General features: G+C 44.7%; 1 protein-coding gene across 16 annotated transcripts in view; it reads right to left on the reverse strand.

Annotated features, from left to right (window-relative positions):
• PITPNM2 (phosphatidylinositol transfer protein membrane associated 2) overlaps positions 1 to 23288 on the reverse strand; it is a 141415-nt gene that overhangs the window by 69385 nt on the left and 48742 nt on the right. For 14 of the 16 annotated variants that reach the window (XR_008745584.1, XR_008745585.1, XM_055794499.1 and 11 more), the window contains one exon: positions 2251 to 2424. The exons of 1 other annotated variant lie outside the window; for it this stretch is intronic. Coding sequence is in view for 13 of the 15 variants with exons in the window: in XM_055794499.1 (XP_055650474.1) it covers positions 2251 to 2328 (78 nt within the window). In the remaining 2 variants the exon portion in view is untranslated. Of the gene's footprint in view, positions 1 to 2250; positions 2425 to 7668; positions 7692 to 23288 lie in introns of those variants that run through there. One more of the 16 variants, XM_055794496.1, reaches the window with a different exon arrangement.

Consider the following 23288-nt stretch of genomic DNA (forward strand, 5'->3'; position numbering starts at 1 on the left):
TATCTCAGCTTGTTCCCCTAAGGGACTTCAACATACGGAACTTACTTCTCCTGTGGCCTCCTTACGCATTTCAGAGGCAAAATAAAAAGACAGACACGAAGCACTTTCTCATTCTCTGAAAAGAATGGAAGTCATGCTCCCCACTGCTCTCTTCCCAGTGCCTGCCTCAAAGACAAAACCTCCACTTTCAAATCAAACCGGGGAAAAAAAAAAAGGACATTTAATATCATGGTCTAGGAAAAGCTCCCATTGAAGTCGGCAGGAATCTTCCCACTAATTTCAGGAAGAGTTGAAGCAGATTGCTACCAAACACTAAGAAACAGAATATAAACTCTACGTTCTACCTTAAATGGGTTTTCTGGTTTTTTTTTTTTTATTATTATTTTTCAAATTCGAGCTGAGACTAGTATTTTCAACAAAAAACACAGCTAATTTTTTCTCTTGTACTAGTTGTACACATAAAGCAGTAGAGTCACTTGCTCACCGTGCATTTCTCTAGCTCACCTGGCTCTTGGGCTACCTCTTACATCTTTTACAGCAGCATTTACATCTTACCCCCCTGCTCCGGGGGAGTGGAGGGAGATCAGCGGTCAGACTCCACCCCAGCTATCGCACCTGACTGAAGGGGAAGCCTTATTTTGCTGCCTAGCAATGCCCTAGAAAATCAGAGCAGGGCTGAAGCAGGGCTGGATAGCAATTCGGAGGTGTCGTTTCTTCAGTTGTTCCCTTGGCCAGTGAACTTCCCCTTGCATGGAACCTTAACGGCTTATCACGTCCTTTGACATTAAGCTGTGGCCAAAATCACTGTCAAATGAACAAAGTGGAACCCAGTGTTCTGCATTAATAAAATAACAGTAAGTATTTTAACTTCTGAAAGTGAACAAACCCAAGCCCCTGACCAAGTCCTCCACAACCCACAGGAAGCCCCCCCAGAAGCTCCCCAGTTAAGATTCATCCTGTTAAATCAGGTGGGCTCCTCCTTCTTAATCAGATCATTCTCCTGTATGCTCTGCTGCTCGCTGACAAGTTCTGCATAGTTGATACACCGCTTCCATGAACCAGCTCTTCACTCAAAAAGCTGAGCCAAATTTGGAAGAAAAACTTGTCACAAAATAATTACAACGATATTCAAAGCAGCTAGAGCAGCAGGAAAAGACACTGAAAAATGAAGTCACCTAAGCAAAACGTTTACTCATTTATGCTAACATTTAGGTTTAACACACAAAGATGATACATTTGTGTCAGAAAAAGGAATTTGACTGTTATTACTGGAGAACACACACCGCACACTGTTTGCGTACACTTGACTGTACTTGGACTGTACAACAGTCAAGTCCAAGTGCATGGCTCCTTGAAGGAATCCAGTTAGATGGTCAGGTGAGAAACAGGGGAGTTGTGCTTTCTCTTTGGTTATGGAGGTTGGTTGGTTTGAGTTTTTTTCCCCTTAACTCATTTTAGGTTTTAAGCCAAAGCAGATTTTTCTAGCATCACTTCAACCTGCCGCAGAAAGCAGGGTTCTGCTGCAAACTCAGTATTAGATATGCATTTTGCTGCAGGAGCAAAATTAAATTTTATTTAAAGCGTGGGACAATGAAATAATAGTTCAGATTCATTTCCTTTTAAAAATGCTCCTGGATGGATTTCAAACTCTGGGAGAACATGGGGACAGAGGATCTGAGTTGCAAAAAACTCCAACATTTTAATTAACTGCTTTATTGAAGACAGGGAATTCAACAAAAATTCTCATCAGTATTCAGAAACCTATTAAAAATAATCGAAGTTTCACGGTGATTTGTAACTGTTCCATGGTGGTACAGAAGGAAAGAAGTATTACATCTAGATTCCCTATCCCCCCCAGTTTCAAAGTTATACCTTAATTTTACCCTCTCAAATTTATACTACGCTGTTATTTTCCCAACAAAAGCGCACAAGCCCTTGGTTTGCAGCTGGAACTGGCATGACCAGCAACCGCAGCGCAACCGAGCAGCAACAGCTGCTTAAGCCCTACAGGTTGATCACCCCCAGGTAGGTACCCAAGCACTTAGGCTCAGTGCTCCTTCCCACAGGAATAGCCTATCCACGAGCCTTTGTTTCCCCAGGTAGGTCACCCAGACTGTTGCATTACTTCCCCCCCATCAGCACACACAAACCTCACATTTAAAGCATCTAGTTCTGCAGCGATACTCCACTCTTCCACACGAAGCCCTGCGTTAGCCTGCATTCATCCGCACGGGCCAGAACGTTACTGACCTGTATCATGTACAGCTGCGCAATTCGGTACTCTTCCACGCTCATCGGAAGAGGAATACGATATTCCTTTATGAGCATTTTGAATACAAAAATCTTTTGTCCGCTCAGAAACACAATCCAGAAGCTTTTAGTAAAGGCTCCTTAAATAATGGCAGGCAAATGCATTGAGGAACCCTGAAACAGAGTGAGAGAGAGAAAGGAGAAGGGAGAGAAAAAAAAAAAAAGAAAAAGAAAAAAAAAGAGAAGCAGTTATTTTCCATTCTTATTGCAGAACAACCTATTAGAAAAAAACAAAACCAAACAACAGGCAAACATTAATTTTTGTAATAGCTATATGCTTAATAGTGGAGAGAAGAATCCCTGGAATGCTACCAGATCCTTGGTATCAAATTCAACAGAATCTTTTAGAAGACTTTTGATTTGATTCAGGGGATACCATTAAAGCTATTACCCTCCTGACCTCTGCCATCGTATCAATCAGACTTTCATATGCAACAGCATCTCCATGGAAGAGATGTGACAAAAGCTCAAAATGAATAGGCAGACCTTCTGCTGCCAGACAATAAAGCATCTCTCCAATGTCAGCAACACACCAGAGATGCATCCACTCAAAGGCATCAGGTTTTATCCTCCCACATTCATTTAGCAGCAAGAAAAAGCTTAAATTAAGATTTCCTCAGCCTTTAGTAGCGCCATGATGAAGAAAGTAATTTGGATTCTAACAATAAAGACAGCAAAAATGTACTTTTCCTCCCTGCTTTATTCTGAATTACTGACTTGGTAGGATCCCTTCTCTTTCACCTCCAAAGTAGTCTACAGGCAAAATCCTCCTGCCACTGATGTCGATGCCAGACTCACGTTTACACTCCTGCTGCATAAGAATACAGCAAGATCAAACTGCAACACCAAAAAAAAAATAATCTCATCATACCCCACCTGGATGCAATCTAATTGAATTATTGCTTAATACAGGGAATACAGCATTTACTACACCAAGGGTTAAAGCAGTAACTTTTCAAATATTCTGAAGACTCCCTATGGACTGTGAATAAAGACAATAAAATCACGTAAGGAAGAGGGGAGGGGAGGGGAAGATGACTGATGAGGAAGAGAGGACACAAGAAGTGAAGCCGTCTGCTATCAGGCCAAGTGACGACCACTCTCCCAGCACAAAAAGCACGTGCCTGGCTCCTCCTCATCACCAAAATCCACTCTTTTGCCGTGTCCTGCTTATTGAAAGTCTTCAGATAAGCTGCTGGAGCAAAACCAGCCCCAGATCCTATGCCTGGGGGAGAAAACCCAGAATAAAAACAACCAACCTATCTAGTAGATTAAACCGTGGTCTGGGAACCAGGAAACCACACTGCTATCAACAGGTCTCAGCGCTACCCAATGTTTGCACAGCACTTCACCAACCTTTTACAAGGTTTAGAGAGGTTAAAACATGCCCATGGTCACAAAGCAACCTGGGCTGTATAAATGTGTATATATAAAAACTGAATTAAATTTAGTATTTATAACCCAAGGTCTACAGATCTCTAATCTGTGTAGCACTCCAAGGGCACTGCTCACCACATCCCAGCCGAAGGGTTTGCCTGACCCAGGCATGCGGAAAGCAAATCCATCCCCGACCGAGTCTTCTGGAATAGTTCTGTCTGGTGCTGCATCATCTAAACAATTTATTCTCAAATTCAGTTCTCTGTTTCATTTTATTGCTATCAGCAATCTGCGTGTGTGGAGTGGGGGGTGTATAAAAAAAATAATCTTTGCCACAGCAAACCTTGGAGAGAATAATTCTGGGAAGTCTGCACTTCCCAACAGTGCTGTGCCTATGAGGAGAAGTGTGTGCATCCACATACACATGCAGGATTTCCTCCATCAAACTACTTCTCCGTAACAGGTGGAGGTAATCTCATTAGGTGGTTTTTAATTAGCGTCATGGCAAAGAACAACAGTAACCACCAGAGGATGGATCTCAAGCACTGGCCCCAGATCCGCATTGGTACAATCCCAACTCCTGGAGTAACGGCAGCGGGGGATTCAGCTACCTGTCCTGAGCAATTTGTTATGCTTTATAGAGATCTTCAAAAATTAGATTTAAAAGCTCCCCCTGCCCCCCATTCCTCTTCCCCAAATGCTCTGAAAGCAAGCAGAAAGTGATTCTGCTTCCACCATAAGGACATCAGTCACATCCACCTTTGCTGCTTGCTAACAACAGGGTATTTCTATCGATTGGAAGAGATGAATAAAACAAAAAATAGAACCTTAAAAGCAATAAAATGGCAGGAAACCAGTATCAAGATGGAAAAAATGTGTTTATAATGAAGTGCTAGGCAGGTAATAATTCAGGCAGCCACGACACAAGAGGGCTTATTTTATTACAGCCTAAAAACCCCAACCATTTCAGCCCCGAGCAGGCACAGCAGCGGCCTCGAAGCACACGGCATGCGGAGCGTGTCCAGCCAGGGCAGCGGCTCCTGGCCCCGCTTCCAGCTTCACTTTTACCAAAGCTGAGGTTTCCCAGTACAGTTCCCCTTCAGGTTTATACTTCCCTGTGGTCAGTGTTTAAAAGCTGCATTTTGGCTGAGCCCACAGCTTTCCAGGCAGCAGCAGGTCCTGATGATGTGCCTGTTGGAAAGGCAATTTTCCCGAAAACTCCTCTGGCAGCTGCCCACTCCAGCTACTGCAACTAGTTCCCAGAAGCTGGGGAGAAAATAACCCTGGAAACATACTGGGCAACAGCAAGAACCAAATTGCAACCTCAAACAGAGGGGGCCAGAAGAAAAGGCACCCAGGACCAGTAGCCTGACCTTGAAGGAGGCACAGAGAGAACAAACCTGACTTGCCTTTTTTTTTTTTTTTTTTTTTTTTTTTTAAAGCTAGACTGGTTTAAAAGAAACAATACTATGTTCGCAGCTTAGGCTGCCTTTGAGCTGAAAATAACCTGCCCTAACACGTCTAAGAGCAGCGGAGCCCAGGTGGCAAACAGTGAAAGATAAACACGGGGTTTCACCAGATTCAGATCTTGGGGAAATCCGCAGCAGATGGGACAGAGGTGACAAAATTGTGCTTTCGGACAACTCACTGAGGACAGCAGCCTCCTGCCAAAGTCTGGGAACTTCCCAGAGTATCAAAGCTCACCAAGGCTGCTTACCGTATTGTTGGAACAAACCACAGAAGTTTGTCTGCAGACACGATGGCTGCTATGCAGAGAAGAGAAAGCCCTTCTGGAAGCACGGGAGCGACAACACAGCTTTGGAAAACAGATGTCTAAACACCAGCTGTGTCCCTGGCACCCACCCACACCCAGCCCACTGCCACCAGCAGCCAGGGGTGTTTGAACAGAGATGCTCAGCATCCCGGGATTAGCAAGAAGCCAGCATTTTGACGGCAGGCTAGATTTCAGCTGTCCAGCCGCCCAGCACCAAGCTGGACTTTCTATGGGTTTGCCAAACCTCTGCGGCTGCACAACCGCGACCAGCAGCAGCCCAAGGCTGTTTGCAAAACTCAGCTTGCAGCCAGCTTCTCTCAGCAAAAGGTAAATAATGGTGACGCAGGACATTTCCAGACTCGCTGCTATTTCTGCTATAGCCAAGTGGCACATTTGTACAGGCCGTTATTCAATTTATACACAGAGCTGTAGTAACTGTGAAAGCCAGGCGCATAATTTTATACCTCAATTATTTTAAAATCAGGTTCTCAAAGCATCATAATTACGCTCCAGAGTCAATATCCTGCTGCGATGAGTCAGGTCCACCTCTGAGCTATTGCTTCAGGCTGTCTGAAAGCTAAGGCACAGCGTGCTGCCTTTACTTCTGATTTAAATGGTTTCCCTTGCAACAAATTCTTTAAGAAAGTGTGATTTCTTTGAAGGGGGGGGGGGGGGGGGGGGGAGGGAAGGGGAGATAGGGAGACTATCAGGATCTGCAGGAGCTGAACAAATCAAGAGACCCAGCAAAAGCTCTCCATTTAGCCCATGAACTTGGTGTCTGGGGTCGTCACTTGGGGAGCATCAGGGCCAGCCTCCCTGTTACTAAAGAAGGTAGCAGAGGACTGATGACAACTGACAGTTTGTAATTAAGGAATAAGAGTTAATGCATGAAGGGTGTTAAAACTGCTGCCAGAGTCCTGGAGGTCAAACCCCAGCCAGGCTTCACCAGCTGTCCCTGAAGGGTACAGACATGCAGTATGACAGCGAAAACCCTGGCTCCACGACACATCATCTGAGTCTGGCACAGGAGACCACTCATACCGGGGGGGTCAGGCTACAAAAGGGCTGCCACCCGCCCTGTTCCCAGCCGTGCTGTTACAGCTCTCCTACCTGTCACCTCAACAACTAATTTTTGATCAGCTCACATTTTCCATGCCCAGGCTGCCGAGCACAGGCTTTTTAGGGCTGGAACGAACTATGGCACAGCAGCGACAACCCACCCCACGCCACAGCTGCTACTTCCCATTTTCAAAGGGGAAGAAAAATCCCCAGATGCACAGAGCAACTACAATGAGCTTTTTCTAGCCTCACGCAGGAGGTTCATTTCACACTATTATAAAGTTAAAAGACTCACCCTATGAAGGAAAAACCCATCATGGAGGGTTGCACAGGAGCCAGCAGCAGAGGCAGGCACCAGCCCTGGTCTCAGGTTTTTAATCAACTACTGCCTGTTTAGGGCTGTGCTGACTTTTAAAGTTGAGAAAAATCTCCCTTATGAAAGATGACACTCGCAGCTGAAGATCAATACCCTTGACTCGGCTATCAAACAATTTTCTTTGCAATATTTTCATGTAACTAAGGAACAAAAGATAATTAACAGAAACAACTGTAAGAAAACCAAACCAAGCACCTAAAAGGATGAGCAAAGGCATTACCTGGAGACCTCACCCACCTCCCTAAAGACTTTCTTTAGGTTCTCTACATCTCCTTCATTCCCCATGAGATGCCTCCTTGAAGAAAGCGGTATCAAAGACATGTGAGCATTGGTCTCAAGTGTATCAAACAGTCGGACCTTGGGAAGCAATATCAGGCTTAGCAGCCTGGCCACCTTCCCTCCTCTGCAGTGTTCCCTGAAGGAGTATATGGTGCCCTCCCGCAGCTGGAAGCACCGCATACATACGGCGCTTGGATTTATTTATGCCGTTAGAAGCAGCAGCATAAACATGAAACATATTCCTAGGACCTAAGTCAGCATTTTTTAAATGCAGCCTCAACACTTACACCTTGATTAATGCAGCACTCTCCCTCCTGGCCCAAAAGCAATCTTGCTCAGTTTTATCTATCCAGAATACCACTGCTGTAAGGACCATTCCCTTTATCCATCACTCTGATCCTGTTTGTCTACGGTGTCCCTGCCTTTCAGGAGCAGCTTTCCATCAGCATCTGCAAAACATCCTCCTCAGCCCCTGCTCGCCAGCCTTGCCTACCTGACCCCTGGCAAAGGCTGCAGCACACGCAGCCTGCAATCCATCGTGTGGACCGGCATGGCCTCATCATTGTCCTGCCCACATCCCGCTGCTGTGGGACAGAGAGGAACGTCCCGTTTTGTGAATGCATGATGCTTAGCATGATACCAGCCGGAACACAACTGCTTCCTCCAGTCACATGAATAACTATGGCTATGCAAAAGGGTCAAGGGGAAAATTCAATTTATGAGGGTTTTGTAAGCAGATGAATATTGAGTGCTTGTATTTTAACATTCCCTTCTCTCCTCTCTTCTCCCAGCCTCACCAAAGTGATCTGTCCAGTGGGACTGTTTCAAGCCATGTTCACACTGAAAGGTTAAAAAAACCCCAAGATTTCTATTTAGTAACTTTGTGGCTACTGTTACTTGCCATAACACTCAAACACTACACACAAAACAGTCTCTCACACACATGCACATGTGCAATAAACTGAAGAGACAGAACGAGCTTTTTAAAATCAGCAGTTTTCAGTTTTCGTAGTGTGGGCTGTACCTTCTGACTGACAGCTAAGCAGATTTAACAATCTGCTCGAAAAAAAAATAAATCAAAACTTAAAGCTCCTTAAAAGTGCACAGTTCACACGCTCACTGCTTAAAGGCTACGGTGTCAGTAATGTTCTTTGTACTTGTACATCTTAATCATGCATCTAATCTGTCACAACTTTTTGAAATAGAAGTTTTTACACAGATGTTTACACGCCCGAGTTTCACAACTGAGCTTATATCACACCTGACAGTGAATCAGCAGCTAATGAATATTTGCTCATGTTGCAAAACCATGACACAGTCCTCCCCGCACTGGAGTAGGTGCAGCGTAGCCGAGGCTGGCAGCTGAGCCGGGGGTGCTCCCTGTGCCTGACTCCTCCAGGTCTGGCCACAGCCTACAATACAGCCAGGGAAAAAGGCAGGGGGAGGAGAGGAAGAGGAAAATGCAAGCATGCATGGAAATCAATTTTCCTCAGGTGTAAACCTCAGGGTAAACTCAAAAGATACCACAAACGCAGAGAGCGCTGCACCGGGCTGAGGATAAACCACTGCTTGATAAGACACACAGAGCAAACAAGTCGCATTTACAGCACTTGATCTTTTTTCCATTATTAGATACAATTTGACGTCACTTGTAGAATTTAAGAGCTCATTGTAAAGAAGACATTTATTACAACAGAAGGATGGAATCAGTCCAAATACAATATAGCTACACTAGAGCTATTAAATCCTGTTATAGTTCACTGGGCAGCCAAATACTAGCTTGAAGCAATGACAGGGAAAAGGGTGGAGAAAAAAAATAGGGGGGGGGGGGGGGGGGGAAGCAACACCACACCAAAGTGTGCGCACACACACCCACATCCCACCTTTTCTCCTTAAATATTCCAGGATATTGTACTGTTTCTTCATACTTTCCATTCAGAGCACTCCTTTAACATCTGGGGAGAGGAAAACTTTACTCCTTTCCTTCTGCTTTGCAAGCAATGCTGTGGTGCAAAGCGAGCCAGCCCTCTCTATTCACATGCTGACTTCAAGGGGACCAGATGAAGTCCGTCAGCTGAACTTCAGTTGGAAAATTACCATTTCAAGTCCTGCCATGCCTGGAGGTTATGCAATAATGAACTAATAAAGAAGCCATTAAAAGAACTAATATGCACACTGAAGTCACAGATGAGTTCAGAGGGAAAGACAAACCAGCCTCTAATCCTTTTGCTGATGCTGGGGATAAAGTTGAATATTAAAAAGAACGCGTCTGAAATTAAAGGTTAAATGTTTCCAAGTAGTCAGACGAACAAAACCCAGCATCCTGTGGCCTCTGCATAGCTAGATGTCTCCATTCAGCTGAGCTAAAGGGGACAGACCCTGCTTTTAATGGCTTGCACTTAGCCCAAGTCCCTCAGCACTACATGCTCAAAGCAGGCAGACATTACAAAAGGCATATGAATACATATATAGATGTGTAATATGTATTTTATATATATATTTTCATAGAGAGACACAAATACATATACACACACAGGGAAACAAAACTAAAAGCAGCATTGACAACGTGGTAAGTGCAGCGTGTTGGCTGAGAACAAGACTGAAAATTGCTGGTGGCTGAGTAAACTCCTGTGAAGAAAAATCTATGCAATGCTACAGGCACACAGCAACGGACAGCACCTTCCCTTCATTTGTGGCACATCCATTAGCTGAAGGCCACTGCCACTCAGAAGCCTGCACACTCCACGAGCAGCAGTGACAGGGAAATGGGATGCTGGCCAGATTTAAAAAACCAAACCAAACATATCTAATTTCCAAGGTAGCCCCCCCAAGGAGGCTATCGCATTTATACTTCACACCTCTGGGTGCTATGATCTCTCTTCCTGATGGAATTCAAGAGGAGAATGAGCAGAAGTGCACTTGGTGCAGTCCCCACCACTTGGTCAAGGCTTCGCTTGTAAAAAAGCCAACAACAAACCCAGCCATGCTCTTAACGCCCTGTGGAACAAACCTGCTAGCTCGTAACAAAGGTGCTGGGAGCAGCGAGGCATGGGAGAAAGACGAAGGGTGAACCAGAGTCAAGGGATGACTTCACCCATCCAACTCAAGACGGCATCCACATTGTCCCTCTTCTCTCTCTCCATTAGTTGCTGCACAGCGTTCTGTTATAGTAAGAGCAGGAAGCCATGAGAGCTCCCACTCTTTAATCTTACCAGTCACTAAGCACGAAAACAAGAAATGGAGGGTAAGAAATTTCGAGAGGTGCAAGAGCTCTGCAAACCACTGGGGACCAGCCCACTCAGAGGCTCCTCAGGCACACAGCCGAGCGCAAACACAGCCCAGCCCTACCACACTCAGACTTGCTTTGAAGACAAATGACCTTATGGCTAAAACCTTCTCAGGAAACAGGACTATTTATCTTTTTTAAAACAAAGAAAAACAAGAATGAAGAAAAACCACTTCAAGCTGCAGAAACAAGGACTCTCGGAGCCTCCAGATTGTTTACAGGCATAAAAGGCTTTTGCTGTCCAACCTGAGTCACCATCACTACAGTTCTAGCTCCTCTCATGCTAATCTCAGGAGAGGCAGCAAATGGTTTATTAAATATTTTCTTCCGCAGTTCCTCTTTTTCATGTTCAGAGACGTGATGCCTCTCTCCCTTGCCTTTCTTCTTCACCCCTTCTCCCACCCACCCACACCTTGAAGACTGGGGTGAGCCACAGCAGTCCCGAAGAATGAAAAGGGTAACTTCACACCTTTCCCACGACTCTTGTCCATGTACCTCTGCGCGGTATTTGCCAATAGCTTCAGGCAGTCGATGGCCACTCAGTCCGACAGCCACCGCAGCCTTGTCTCACTTCTCAGAACGGCCACCACACCAGCCACCCCTCATTGTATAGCTTATTCGTGGGCCTTGGCACTCATCTTCTCCAAATTACAGGCCATTTCAGACCATTTCTCAAGGTTATTTTGGATTTTTATCTCAAAATACTTGCATATCCACTAAACCTGTTTTTGAGACACAAAAATGCAATTTTTGGATCTAAGTCAACACTGAACAGGCTCTGGATTGCTTCCTCAGTAACTCCCCATTCTAACTGAAACGGGACATCAACAGCTACTCGTTTTCAGGAGTTACAGTCTAGATAGAAATAATGTTTTATGACCTCACTTATGCAAATATCATGTGGAAAAGGGAATGAACATTCATAGCTGGTTTAAAAAGACCATTTCATGGAGGGAAACACTGTATGATTGCAAAGTCAGTGTTATAGCACCTTAATACTTCACGCTGGTTTCATTAGGCTGAGCTGCACCTTGCCTAAAGGCTAAACAGGGATAGAGAAAGTCCTCCTCCATCAGAAGAAACTTGTAATGACAGCTAAAATTCTTGCATGGGAAGCCAAATGCAGCAGTGGAGGTTGATGAATAACGTTTCAACCGAGATCGAAAGTAAGAGGCCATTTCGCACAAGAGCAGTAGACGTTTAATAATCTCTGTTGCGTCTTTCATCTGTAACACCAACAGATTAACAAGGTTTCTGTGGCTGTGTAATTTCTTTGGAGTTTTGATCTTGGAAATAATTTCACTAAATATTTCATAAGTGCCTTTGAAAGTCTTTCTTTTTTTTAATAAAGAAAAAAGAATGGCTAGCTGCTCTGAGATTACAGCGGGATAATGAAAGCGCACAGATAATCAATAACCATTTTCAGTTCATTATTCAGCACATTTGGGGCCGCTGTTATTTTTTCCCCGCTACCATTCCACATCCCACATACAGAGTGATGTAGCGTTTTTAAACCATCAGATCTTACTGCTTTTGCAAATCCTTCTTAACACTGACCATAACACGGAACCCCCAGCCTCTAATAACACCTACATAATTCATAGGTTTCCAGGGTGTTTTCAGCTAAGCAGATTGCAGGCTGAGGCAGGGGAGGCCAAACTGAACCATATGCCAGACCAGCGCAGTTTCTTCTTTGGTCTGGGTAACAAATCGCTGGGTAATTTCTGTTGTTTATCCCTCAAGAAGTCTAAAGAGGGGGTAAAGTTTCTGTTTTAAGCCACTTCAACAGCCAAGGGCCACAGGACAGGTAACTCCAGGCTCCTCCACAGGGAGCCGCATCTGATGGGGCCAGGCCCTTCGCTTTGTCCCAGATCCAGCTGTTGCACAGGGGCCACAGCTGCACCTCCATAAAACTCGGGACCTTTGCAGGTTTTTCCAGGACCTGTGGGAATGTATCCCAGGAAGAAGAAACGCTCTCAGGTTGCTAGTGGTAAAGACTAAACAGATTCACAGTGGTTCTCACCGAGGACAGCAATATTTCCATGCGCTGCTGGAAGAGGAGACACCATTCAGTCATGCAAGGGTTAAATCAGGAGCCTACTGGAAGTGGGAGAAAGTCTTCCCGGAGGAGGCTAACATCTGCCTCTGCCTTCCCACTGGAGAACACACATCTGCAAAACAACTGAGGCTGAAGTGGGTTTAAAGCCCTAAAAGAGAGCAGCTTTTCCTACAGACTACACAATATGGCTTTATGTAACTATTAAGACCCAAGACTGGCTCGAGCAGCCTAACCCCACTGCTAGAAAAGTTATTTTTCCATTATGCATCCAGGAGGACGTATACATCCCAGCCCATCTCCCATAGAGTTTGTATAATGACAAAGACAGTTCCTGGTGGTAATTCTCCCTCTAACGTGGTGTCTCATTGCTGCAGGGCTGCTGGCTGCCAACCTTTTCCTACACCTCTACCCTGTCACCTCCAGGGATGACAAGCCCAGGACCGGCGCCGTCGACCCAGAAGCTGCTGTGACCGCTGTGCTTGGCAAGAAGAGAAGCCCTGAAGCAAGATGTAGGCCTGAGGCTCCATTTTCACTTCTCTGCACCAGGTTAAAGAGCCCCTTTGCAGCTGGGGGGTGCCTCACATGCTTCTTCCAAACCAGGATGGTCAGTTCAGGCAGTGAGAGACCCCAGGGATACTGCAAGCATTAATCCACATCCCCCACTCTCACCTCCCCTAGGAAAACCCAACACCCTCCCACACCACCACCCCCCAAAAAAGCCCCCAAGGGACAGACTACAATCACTTAGAACATAGCCAAAGCTGGAAACTGAACCCAGGACTCGGGAAAGAGAAAGGCACATGGATGAATCCATCAAACCACGCTCACTTTCCTAGAGCATAAGCAGAGGAAAAGCAGCTACCACGCAGAGACATGTTCTCTTTAACAAAATCAAACCCCTGTGATTACAAAGCAGAATGAAACTGAAATCTGCCCAAGACACCAGGATCCCCACTGTAGCCCCCAAACTCCTACAAGATCTTGAGTTATTAGTTTAGCTAGAAAACTGGAAAAAACACACTATTTATTGGTGCCTTCCCCCCCCCCCCCCCCCCCAAATAACCAAGTTTTCATGGCAAAGAAATGGAAGTGGACAGTCTATTATATAGACATAATGTGGAAGGCAAATATTGAACATGTATTTTGCCGTTACACATAGGCTGGAGAGACAACAGAAACAAAACACAGGATGCCCTGCCATATCGTATTGGAAGGGAAAATAAAACTCAAGTTGTGTCTATAACTTTAATGCAAGCAAACCCTAGAAATGAAATTTTAAAAGCCTCAACAACAGATACCTGTAAAGTGCTATTTAAAAAAAAAAAAATGAAACAACAAACAAAAAACCACACACACATTTGGTTTCCCCTTCTTGCGATTTTTTTTCTTTAATCCCCTCTTCAATCCCTTCTCTGAACATACCAACCACCGTCTCAACAGCCCTGATACTTCTCTACCGCCGCAGCCATCCATCTTCCAATTTCCCACAACATAGAGAAACCTCCACGAACTTCAAGGCTGAGGACACCGGCAGTCAAGTCAATCATAACACAACACCCAGGTGCTGAGACAGAATGGGACCAGAGGAGGCTGATTACACCGCAGAGTGACACTGTCACTCCCAGGAGGGAAGCCAGCTGCACCTTTGTATATTTAACTTTGGTACAAGCTTTTCTGAACACAAAGTACAGTGTGTTTCTACCCTTCTCTAGATTAAACTCAGGGCCAGGTGTATACTCTTACATTTGTTTGGTTTTCTTGACATGCAATTCAATTAGCATTTCCATCATTTTGCAGACTTGTTGTGAAATAAGATGAGATGTAACAGGGAAAGTGGCACCACGAGAGGAACACGAGCATCCCCAGCCAGCCTGGACGCCCTCAGTGGGAAACCTGCACATCCCATCAGGGCAGTCTCCCAAAAAAGTAATAATAAATGATGAATTTGCTGCAAGCTAATGACAGGAGAGGTGCCTAAGGAGATAAATGCAGGTACTGGCAAGAAAAGAGGAAACAACAGTATTTGACTGAGTCACCCAACGTGAGTAAGCACAGGCATAGCAGAGTGGCTGCTCCAGACCTACAAGAGCAGTGGTACCTGGCTGGTGCCCAGCTGTACTCCTTGCAGCCATCTCGCTTCGCTTGATAGATGCATTAAAGCTCTGCCCTGACCTCAGGAGCATGGGCAACCATCATTATCCCTCATTTGCGGGGAAATTCAGGTACAGAGAGAAATCATTATCTGGTCCAACATGCAAGAGAGAATTGGCAACGGAGCAGATTCAGGAGTTTCTGGGTCCAACCTTTGCCACAAAATAATTTTTTTTAGGTGGAGGAGGGAGTGGAGTAGCTCAAGGAGATTAAGTTTCCCTGATAACTAGCCCAATTCTGCAAGAATAAAATGCAAAAGAATTTTTTTTTCTTCTTAGCAACCAACTTTAGAGCTATCAGTAATTTTTGCAGAAATTAAAATAATCCCTAGAAATTATATCACATCTAATAAATTTCTCCAAGAACACAGAGGTTCTCTGCACACATCCCACCCCCTCTCCTGTAGCACACAGGCATGCCCTTTTCCTGCAGGAAAGCACCTAGAAGCTCCAAGAACTTTGCTGTTTTCTTTATGTCTGGGTAGATCCAGACTTGCTTGATGCAGGAACTTGAATGAAGACTAGTAGAGCCGCCCAGGCAGCCTGCCACCACGTGCAGCTTCATGGGACTCGGGATAAGCACGACCACAACCAAACGTTCACCCCTCCCTCTCCTACACGGGCTACAGACCTCCCCGTTTCTACAGATGACAAGAAAGAAACTAGTCAAGTTCAAAGGATGCTCAAACCCTCGCTTAAAGCAGTATCCTCAAACCCTTGTGCAAATAATCTTTGCTGTGGCTAACATTATCAGATGTAATTAAGTTGTACTCTGAATCTAACAGTGGCATTAATATCTTGGGAATCACAAAACAAACTAACCTTTCAGCTGTCAAATCCACAAGACGAAACTGCGAAGAATTCCTTTGGCCTTTTATTCTGACCCATTTTGCCATCGAACCCCTCCCATAGCCTCTCCCCACTGCCATTGGCTTCAAAAAGCCAAGACGTGGTTGTGCTCAAACTCCTCTCCAGGAAACAATTCTCTTTCCTAAGGAGAATTTCTGGATGTAACAAAGCGTTGAAAAACCGCACACCACAAATTGTGGTTTCAGCCCAACAAGGCAAGCTTTCCCAAGGGTGGATTTCTCACGCTCCTTGAGGGCTCATGTGGAATTCCATGTCTTTTTATGCCTCAAATTAAATGGGATTTCAACCCATTTACAATGCAACTACAAATTAAATTTCACAAGTTAGTCAGGGTGCCCTGCAACAAGGTTTCATTCTGCAGATAGGGGACAAAAGAAAGCAATTCAATGAGGATCAAAACTAAAGAAACAAAATCTGTTTCCTGACCTCCAAGGCCTGTTCAAATACACTTTCCTTCTCTGTTCCCTATCAAATATCCAAACCGTATCGAGAATGTAATTTTTTGAAGCATCCTTTACAAGAAAGCGTTACAAAAGCAAGTCCACAAAAGGTTACGGCACAAAATTTTCCTTTTCATTAGATGCGCCATAGGATGGAAACCTTGTTCCAGGCCAACAGCAGCTGAGGAAGCAAAGCACAGAGCAGAAAATGTCAAACCCTATCAGTTCAGGTTTCAGGGGCAGCTCTGAAGGCCTCGACTGAGCGGTGCGGTCTCCTGTCCTGGCTTTATGGTCAGGCCAGTTGTTCCACACCTTGAGAATTTCTCCGTCCTCGCTGTTCCAGCTTTGTCTGTCAGCTATCAGATGGCAGGAGCGCCGCACAGCTTTTGCAAGAGCCACACATGCCCTTCATTAAAGGGCATTACAGCTGTATTTATATCTGACATAAATCTGCTTTGTAAACAGTGACCTGATTTGTGATCTGGACTTTTCTTAGATGGCAACATCAAGAGCACATGCGTATGCTGGCCCCTACAGACAGCACCAGACCTGCCTCACCACGAGAGGAGATGCTGCTCACCCTCCTCGCCTGCTGCAAGCGTGATGGCATCTAAAAGCCTCTGGAACTGGCAGGTGGAAAGTCAAACCCACCAAAAGCATATCCAGAAAAGTAATAGTGCCTTGCAGGCAGAGAAGCCAAAAAGCTGGAACATTTCAACTTGATCACAACAGGGCATGAAGCAAAGGACAACTATTCTGAGTGATAAAAGTTACCTGGGTTCTACAGGTAACGCAAGCATCTGAGGGACAGCGAAGTTTGGATAGTTTAGTCCAAAATTCACTGCAAATGTTGGCTCACAGTCAAAACAGAAATCAGTAGCTGAACTGAAAATAATATCCAAGTTCTCACTTCAGGCACCAGACCCTGTTTTCTCATCTCATTTCTATTTTCTTATTTGCTGCCAATTCAAAACACTGACAAAAAAAGTCAGCCCATTAGACTTGTTCTTAGATGTCTTAAGCCCTTATATATGAAGTTAGTGTTATCAGAGTCCATAAATTGCAGCTAAAGCACATAAAGGAAGCAGTCATGACATAACCCCACTTTAATCTCAATCAGGTCACTACAGTCAAAGAAATGTTTTTCAAAATGTTAATTAATTTTTAAAAGAATGGATTAGAGGGGGTTCTCAATTAATAGAATACTTTAAGGAGACAAGCTAGAGAGGATTGTCCATTTTATTAATACAGCAATTTAAGAGCTATTCAACATCTAATAACTTCTCATTAAAAGTCAACCCTCCCCCTTTTCCAGTAGATTAGCTACCCATTTGTCAGATACAATACAGCTTCATTAGCCTAAAAGTTCAATTTCTGCTTTTCTACAGATTTGCTTTTATTTTGCTTGTATCAGGAAGCTAAAATGCTGAATGACAGCAAAGTCCAGAAATCAGTAATTGTGCATTAGTGTCTCGCAAGTTCTAGATGGCATTTTGATGTAGCATTCCCTGCAACAGCACACACAGTCAATCGCTGCAAGAGCCAGGCAGGAAAGCCCTAGATCTACCTACACAACGCTGCCCAAACGCACAAGGCAAAGGCTCTGCTCCTCATCTGGAAGAGCACACAAACGATGCCTTTTCCTAAGACCTTTTCCACCTACGGACTACCCAGCAGCACCTAACAGCCTGCATGGAATTGGTGGGTGTTATTGAGAACAGGACACAGAACAACTCCCACTTTTACCAGAAGGTTCCCACTACAACCTTGAGTTTTCAGATCAAGCGTGGTCTTCACATATATAACATGCAAGTAGACACATTCTTCTGGGTGAGTATGTTCAACCTGTGCTGAGGGTCTACAGACCTTGGAGCGGGGCCAGCTGTGTGGGACAGCCCTGCCGGCTGGAGCTCAGGCAGGACAGCAGGGACAAGTCCCAGGGTAGGGCACCAGCAACATGCAGATCTCAACACCTCTGACGAAATACGCGCCTAGATATCTTGCAAACCCAGACAGGAGACACATTAGCAGAGCAAAGCTCCTGTAAGGACAACCCTAAAATAGGGAAATAAATAAAACCAGCAAAGCCCTGTGACTCCAGTAGGAAAGAGTGAGCACTACCAAGTGGAGAGGCACCACAAGAGCAGCAGCCGGGTGCCCGCTGTCTGGCCTCATTACTGCAACCTCACACCTCAGTGCAGGAGGACTCGATCTGTATGGACTCACTGCAGGATCAGAGCTCTAGGAAGTCTGTAGAAAAGACAACAGAAACTGAAAGAGGTTACAACTAAGGCTAATACCACCCAAAAGCTAAAGCAAACAAAAACATTCCAGTCTAACAGCTTTAGCTGCAGCGACTGTTCAAGCTACTCGGAAGACCGTAACAGCTGTATGCACAGGCTTTAATAAAAAGGGACACCTTTCCTCCAGCTCCTGCTGTTGCAATTTTAAGGAATGAATCCAGATATCAGCAGAAAGGGAAGTTCAGGATATATATGGCATCGGTTTCCAAGAGAATACTTATCATGTCACGTGAGAAGAACATTTTTAGCCAGCTGGGCAGAAAATAGACAAGCTGCAAAGCTACCCTAAAAATACCCGTCATGATAATTACAAGCAAAGCAAAGCATAAGCAATGGCAGCACTAACGATCCACAGTTTTAGTGACAACCTGCTAACAGTTTATTTTATTTATTACATACACCACTTCTAAAAGATTGTCTCAGTTGCTCAGGTGCGCAATTTACATGTTTAGTTTCATGTCATGCAATTAAGACACAAGCCAAGTTCATTCCAGACTGATGCCTTACGGCTTCATCTATGTGATTTACTAATATATTTATCCCTCTTCACCTCTCCAGCACAGTGCTGTGAACTTTCCAAACTGTGGAAGACAACTGCCCCCAACCAACACATTCATAACACTCCCAGGTGCAAGCAGGGCACCAAGCCGTGATGGGATGAAGAAATCCTGCAGAGATTGGGGGGGTGGGGAAGACAAATTGCGATTGTTCATCAGCTCCACAGTCCATCTCACCTGGTGTGCTGTCTGACAGCTGTACAATCAGTGCTTCAAAGGATGCTTTACCTCTCACAAGCCGCTGGTTACATCACACCTGCCCGTACAGGAACCCTCTCCAAACCCCAACCTGCTGCGGGCAGGGTTATGTCTCACCGTAACATGCGATATAAAGCTCTGTTTCCTACCAGGAGTAGGAATGCTACCTGAGGAACAGCAAGGCAGCTAGAAGGGAAGTGAATCAGAGCGTCATTATCTGGGAACCGAAGAACTTTGGATCTGAGGGAAGGTCATGGGCTTGCCCAGACTGACCACTCCAGTGTGGTGGCAGCTCACATCAGGTGGAGAAGCTGCCCAATGTCTCTGAACTCTACTGGAGGCAATTCCTTGTGCAAAAAAATAAAATAATAAAAAACAGAAGGCAGAAAAAGCAGGAAAACGTCATTCGCAATTGTGCTTCTTGGGAAGGTGTGTGAGGTTAACAAAGTCAAAGGTCGTTAACCACTCTCCTAGCTGCTTTTCCCCCGAAGGAGAGTGCTGCATACCATAGCCTGTCTGCCCTGCTGATGACTTCCACGCATTCACCATTATTTTTAGTGCAATTATACAGACAAGAGACCAGAGGAGAGAAACCACACACACACACACACAAAAAAAGGCATCAACAATTATGTAAATCCAGGACTTACCCTCTCTGCTCTCCCACTAAAACACAGGCTTTGGCCAAGAACCAGATATCCATCCTTCCCCAGGACAGCACTGATTCAGCTGCAGCATTTTTAATAAAAATTATAAAAGATCAAAAACTAGTAAAAAAAAGCTAGTAAAACCCGTAACCACTTAGCCCTAGGCTTGAGGTGGAGAGGTGAGAAGCTGGCTGAGTGGCCCAAGAGGAGCCACACGCGGGTGAGATGCCTCCCTGGCCACGTGCCGGTGGCAGTGGCTCTTCCCAAGGCACGAGCCAGAACACAAACCAGCTTCTGCTCCCACAGTGAGTAACTGCAGGGCTTGCAGGAGTCAAGGGTTCTAAGAGAAAACTTATTTCTGTCACTAAAATCAGCAAGGGTGACTCACAATAGGCTCCGGGAGCCTCGTTGATGAGTTTCATTGTTATGCATTCACTTTTCACCCTTAATTTTCAAAAATACCCTGAGTGACAATAATGACAATAGAGTATAATAGCAATAATTAGCTAATGGGAGGGAAAACTTCCAAGTTCTAAACTAACCCGAATTGCTACTTCTAAAAATGCATCATAAATGAGTGATGCAGTTGATGCCTGTTGATCACTGAAATTAGAAAAGAAAAAAAAAATAAATCTAAGGAGCTTTGTCATTCCCTTTGCAAATTCAGCTACAAAATCCCAATAGCCCCATCAGGAGAAAGAACAGGAGCAAGCTGTTCAGAGGGCTGGCTTTGAGGATGCTTTACTGCTAAACACATTAGAAGCATCTCCCACTTACAAAATAAATATGTCTAGCTGTATCAAACCCAAGCAAATCATCACCTTCTCAAGCACAGGTTAATGCATTTTTTTCCAATGGGACTAAAGAGGAAAAAAGGATTATGGTAAGCTTTGAAAATTACTTGCCAACTAACTGATGGGTCAATACCTACATTTTGAAGAGTTTTCCTTACATTTTACACAACTGAAATCACTGTTCTAAGGTGACTGAAAGCACCAGCAACACTGAGAAGCTGATGCGAAACTTGCTCAGCTGGCTTGATCAATGCAGGAAAGTGGACTTGTTAAGCTAGCGGTCAAATTTAGGACAACTACTGCTTCTTAAAGCACCAAAGTTGGCTGGAATCTTTATTTAGGACTGAGGTCCAGTAGCCTTCCTCTGAATAGGGGATAACATGGAAACTATTCTCCTTGTGGAGTTTATTTTGAGCTGAAAATATTTTCCAGTTTCATGGTGACAGACAGGATTGTAACTACGTTGTGTTACAGAATAATGACCGAATTTTCAAATTGGTACAGGGGAAAGTAGAGAAAGCTGCATTTTCCTCTTTATAGAATTTGTTCCTGCAAAAGTTTTCACACTTTCAAAATAAGGTCATGTGCTCCTTTAGCAGCAAAGGATCCAAATAAACAGAGCACAGATCCCATCTATCATCCCAGGCAAAATGAGATAGCCAGATTAGTCAAACAGTTATAAACTGACCATATCTGAAGGGGAAGGAAGTAATTTTCTCACATTCCTCTCCCTGGCAATCACTTCCCAAATTTACAAAACAACAGCATCAGCCTCCCAAACACTTCCCAGTACTGAGCTCCTCTGGGATTCAGGGACACATTCCTTCAGCCTCCCATGAAGGCCCAGGTTAGCTTGTCACAGTTATTGGAGAAAATTATTTGCTAAGATGACCTGGTAAAAGCATGCATTAATACCTCTAATTTTATCCACACCTCCATTCTTTGAATGGCTACAGAAACCCCCCTGGGAGAGGCTCTTCCCCTCCCTTCACCCAAGCCAACATGCGCTGGGTGCAGCACAAGGGGAGACAACAAGGACAAAGTGGATGATCTTCTGTGTTCCTCCAGCACCTTTCGCCCTGGGTAGCCCAGCTCCTCTTCCTTCAGAAACGCTGCCAGACCAAGGGCAACAGGCACATCCAGGAAGAAAGCTAACGAACACAAGGAGGTTGTAAAGCTCCCACCCAAAAGAACAGCGTGAACTGCAAAGTGTGGTATTTGCACCAAAGGCAGCAGTTTCCGAGATCCCACCTCAGCCCCTTGTTTATGGTTTAAGGTGCCCTAGGACCAATGCTGAAGTTATTACTTAAAGTTCTACTCAAAGTGGAAGGGGGTTAGTTAACTAAATGCACTTCTACCTTTCCAGTTCAGTTCTTATACCCGAAGACATCGATGGTATTTGCCACCTGTACCGAACAGTTCTTTGGAAGAAGTTCTCTGAACCACTACGGCAGATGAGCACACACAAAGTCGCGGTAACACAAGCACAACCCACTTCAAACTCTTCAGCTGTGAAGGTGATTGACAGTATTTCCAGATTAAAAGCCTTGTTCAACACAGAACCATCAGCTAGACAATACCACATGCTTTCTTTTTTTTTTTTTTTTTTTTTTGTGAATGGCAAGTTGCTAGTTTGGTGGAACAAGGTGCCTCATTTATCTCCCTAAGGCACTACCAACCCTGTATGCAGAGCTAGTATCTTTGCTGCCCAGCCTGGTGTTCCCAGTGTTGAGAAACGGTGGAAAACAGAGTGCTCTGATTCACACTAAGGACAGTTCAAAGAAATGTCAGCAGTTTTTATTTTAAAATGCATTTAGCTTTGTGCACACAGCTAGGAACACTCCCGGTTTGTTTAGATGTTTTAGCATGTACAAATAATTCTGGAAAAGGTGGTAGAGTCAAACCTTTAATTCCATAGAAGCATCCTTCCCGGGGTGAGCCACAGAAGCCCCTCTCTTCCTTCACCCCCTAAATCAACAGTCCCACCTCTGGGACCGTTCCTGGCATGCGTCACACGCCAGGGACCGGTGACTGTGAGGTCCATCCTCCAGCCTACCTGGCAACACCAGCCTCTGCAGCTTTTTGGCTTAATCTTCTCAACTCAAGGGGACAGAGAAGGCATCTCTTGGATTGCCGATTCTGGAAGTGGCACCTCTAGTTAATGTCAAACACCCTCTGCCCCTTCCCTGCAGCACGATTCAGGAACAAAATTAGCACAAGCTAAGCAAGACAGAGAGTGACTCTACTGCAGTCATGAGGGTTACTACACACCACCCAAACCCATGACATTTCCATAGAAACCACAGTGGGAAAAAGAAAAGCCTCAAAAAGCTGACAAGATAAAAAATACATGGTGAAATAAGTAATTCTGGTGGGGAAAATATACATGTGCAAGATCCACCCCAGTTCCCCAGCAGCTTGGGCATTCAGAGGTAACACAGTTAACACCAAACTGATGCCAACAAAACTTTTTTTCAGATCCCTCAGGCTGCCTTGGTGGCAGTAACCATCCTTTCCCAGCAGCGGTATTACAGAGGACAAACCTGTTGGGCATTATAAGCGACTTTCTTCCCTGTTACTTATGGGGGTGTTCTTGTTGTTAGTGTCACTAAACACAAAGGAACTTCTTAACTTTTTCTTACATCGGGTAAAGCCTTCCAGAACATAAGTCTTCCTCATGAGCAGGATCAATTAAGCAAGTAAACACTGGAATGTGCAAAAGAAGCAATTGATTTTTTCGGTCAAACAAACCTCCCCATAGGTAAAGAACACTCAACAAAAGAAACACATTACTACCACTAACACACAT

Source organism: Falco peregrinus, chromosome 2 (assembly GCF_023634155.1).
Source record: "Falco peregrinus isolate bFalPer1 chromosome 2, bFalPer1.pri, whole genome shotgun sequence".
Taxonomy (NCBI): Eukaryota; Metazoa; Chordata; class Aves; order Falconiformes; family Falconidae; genus Falco; species Falco peregrinus.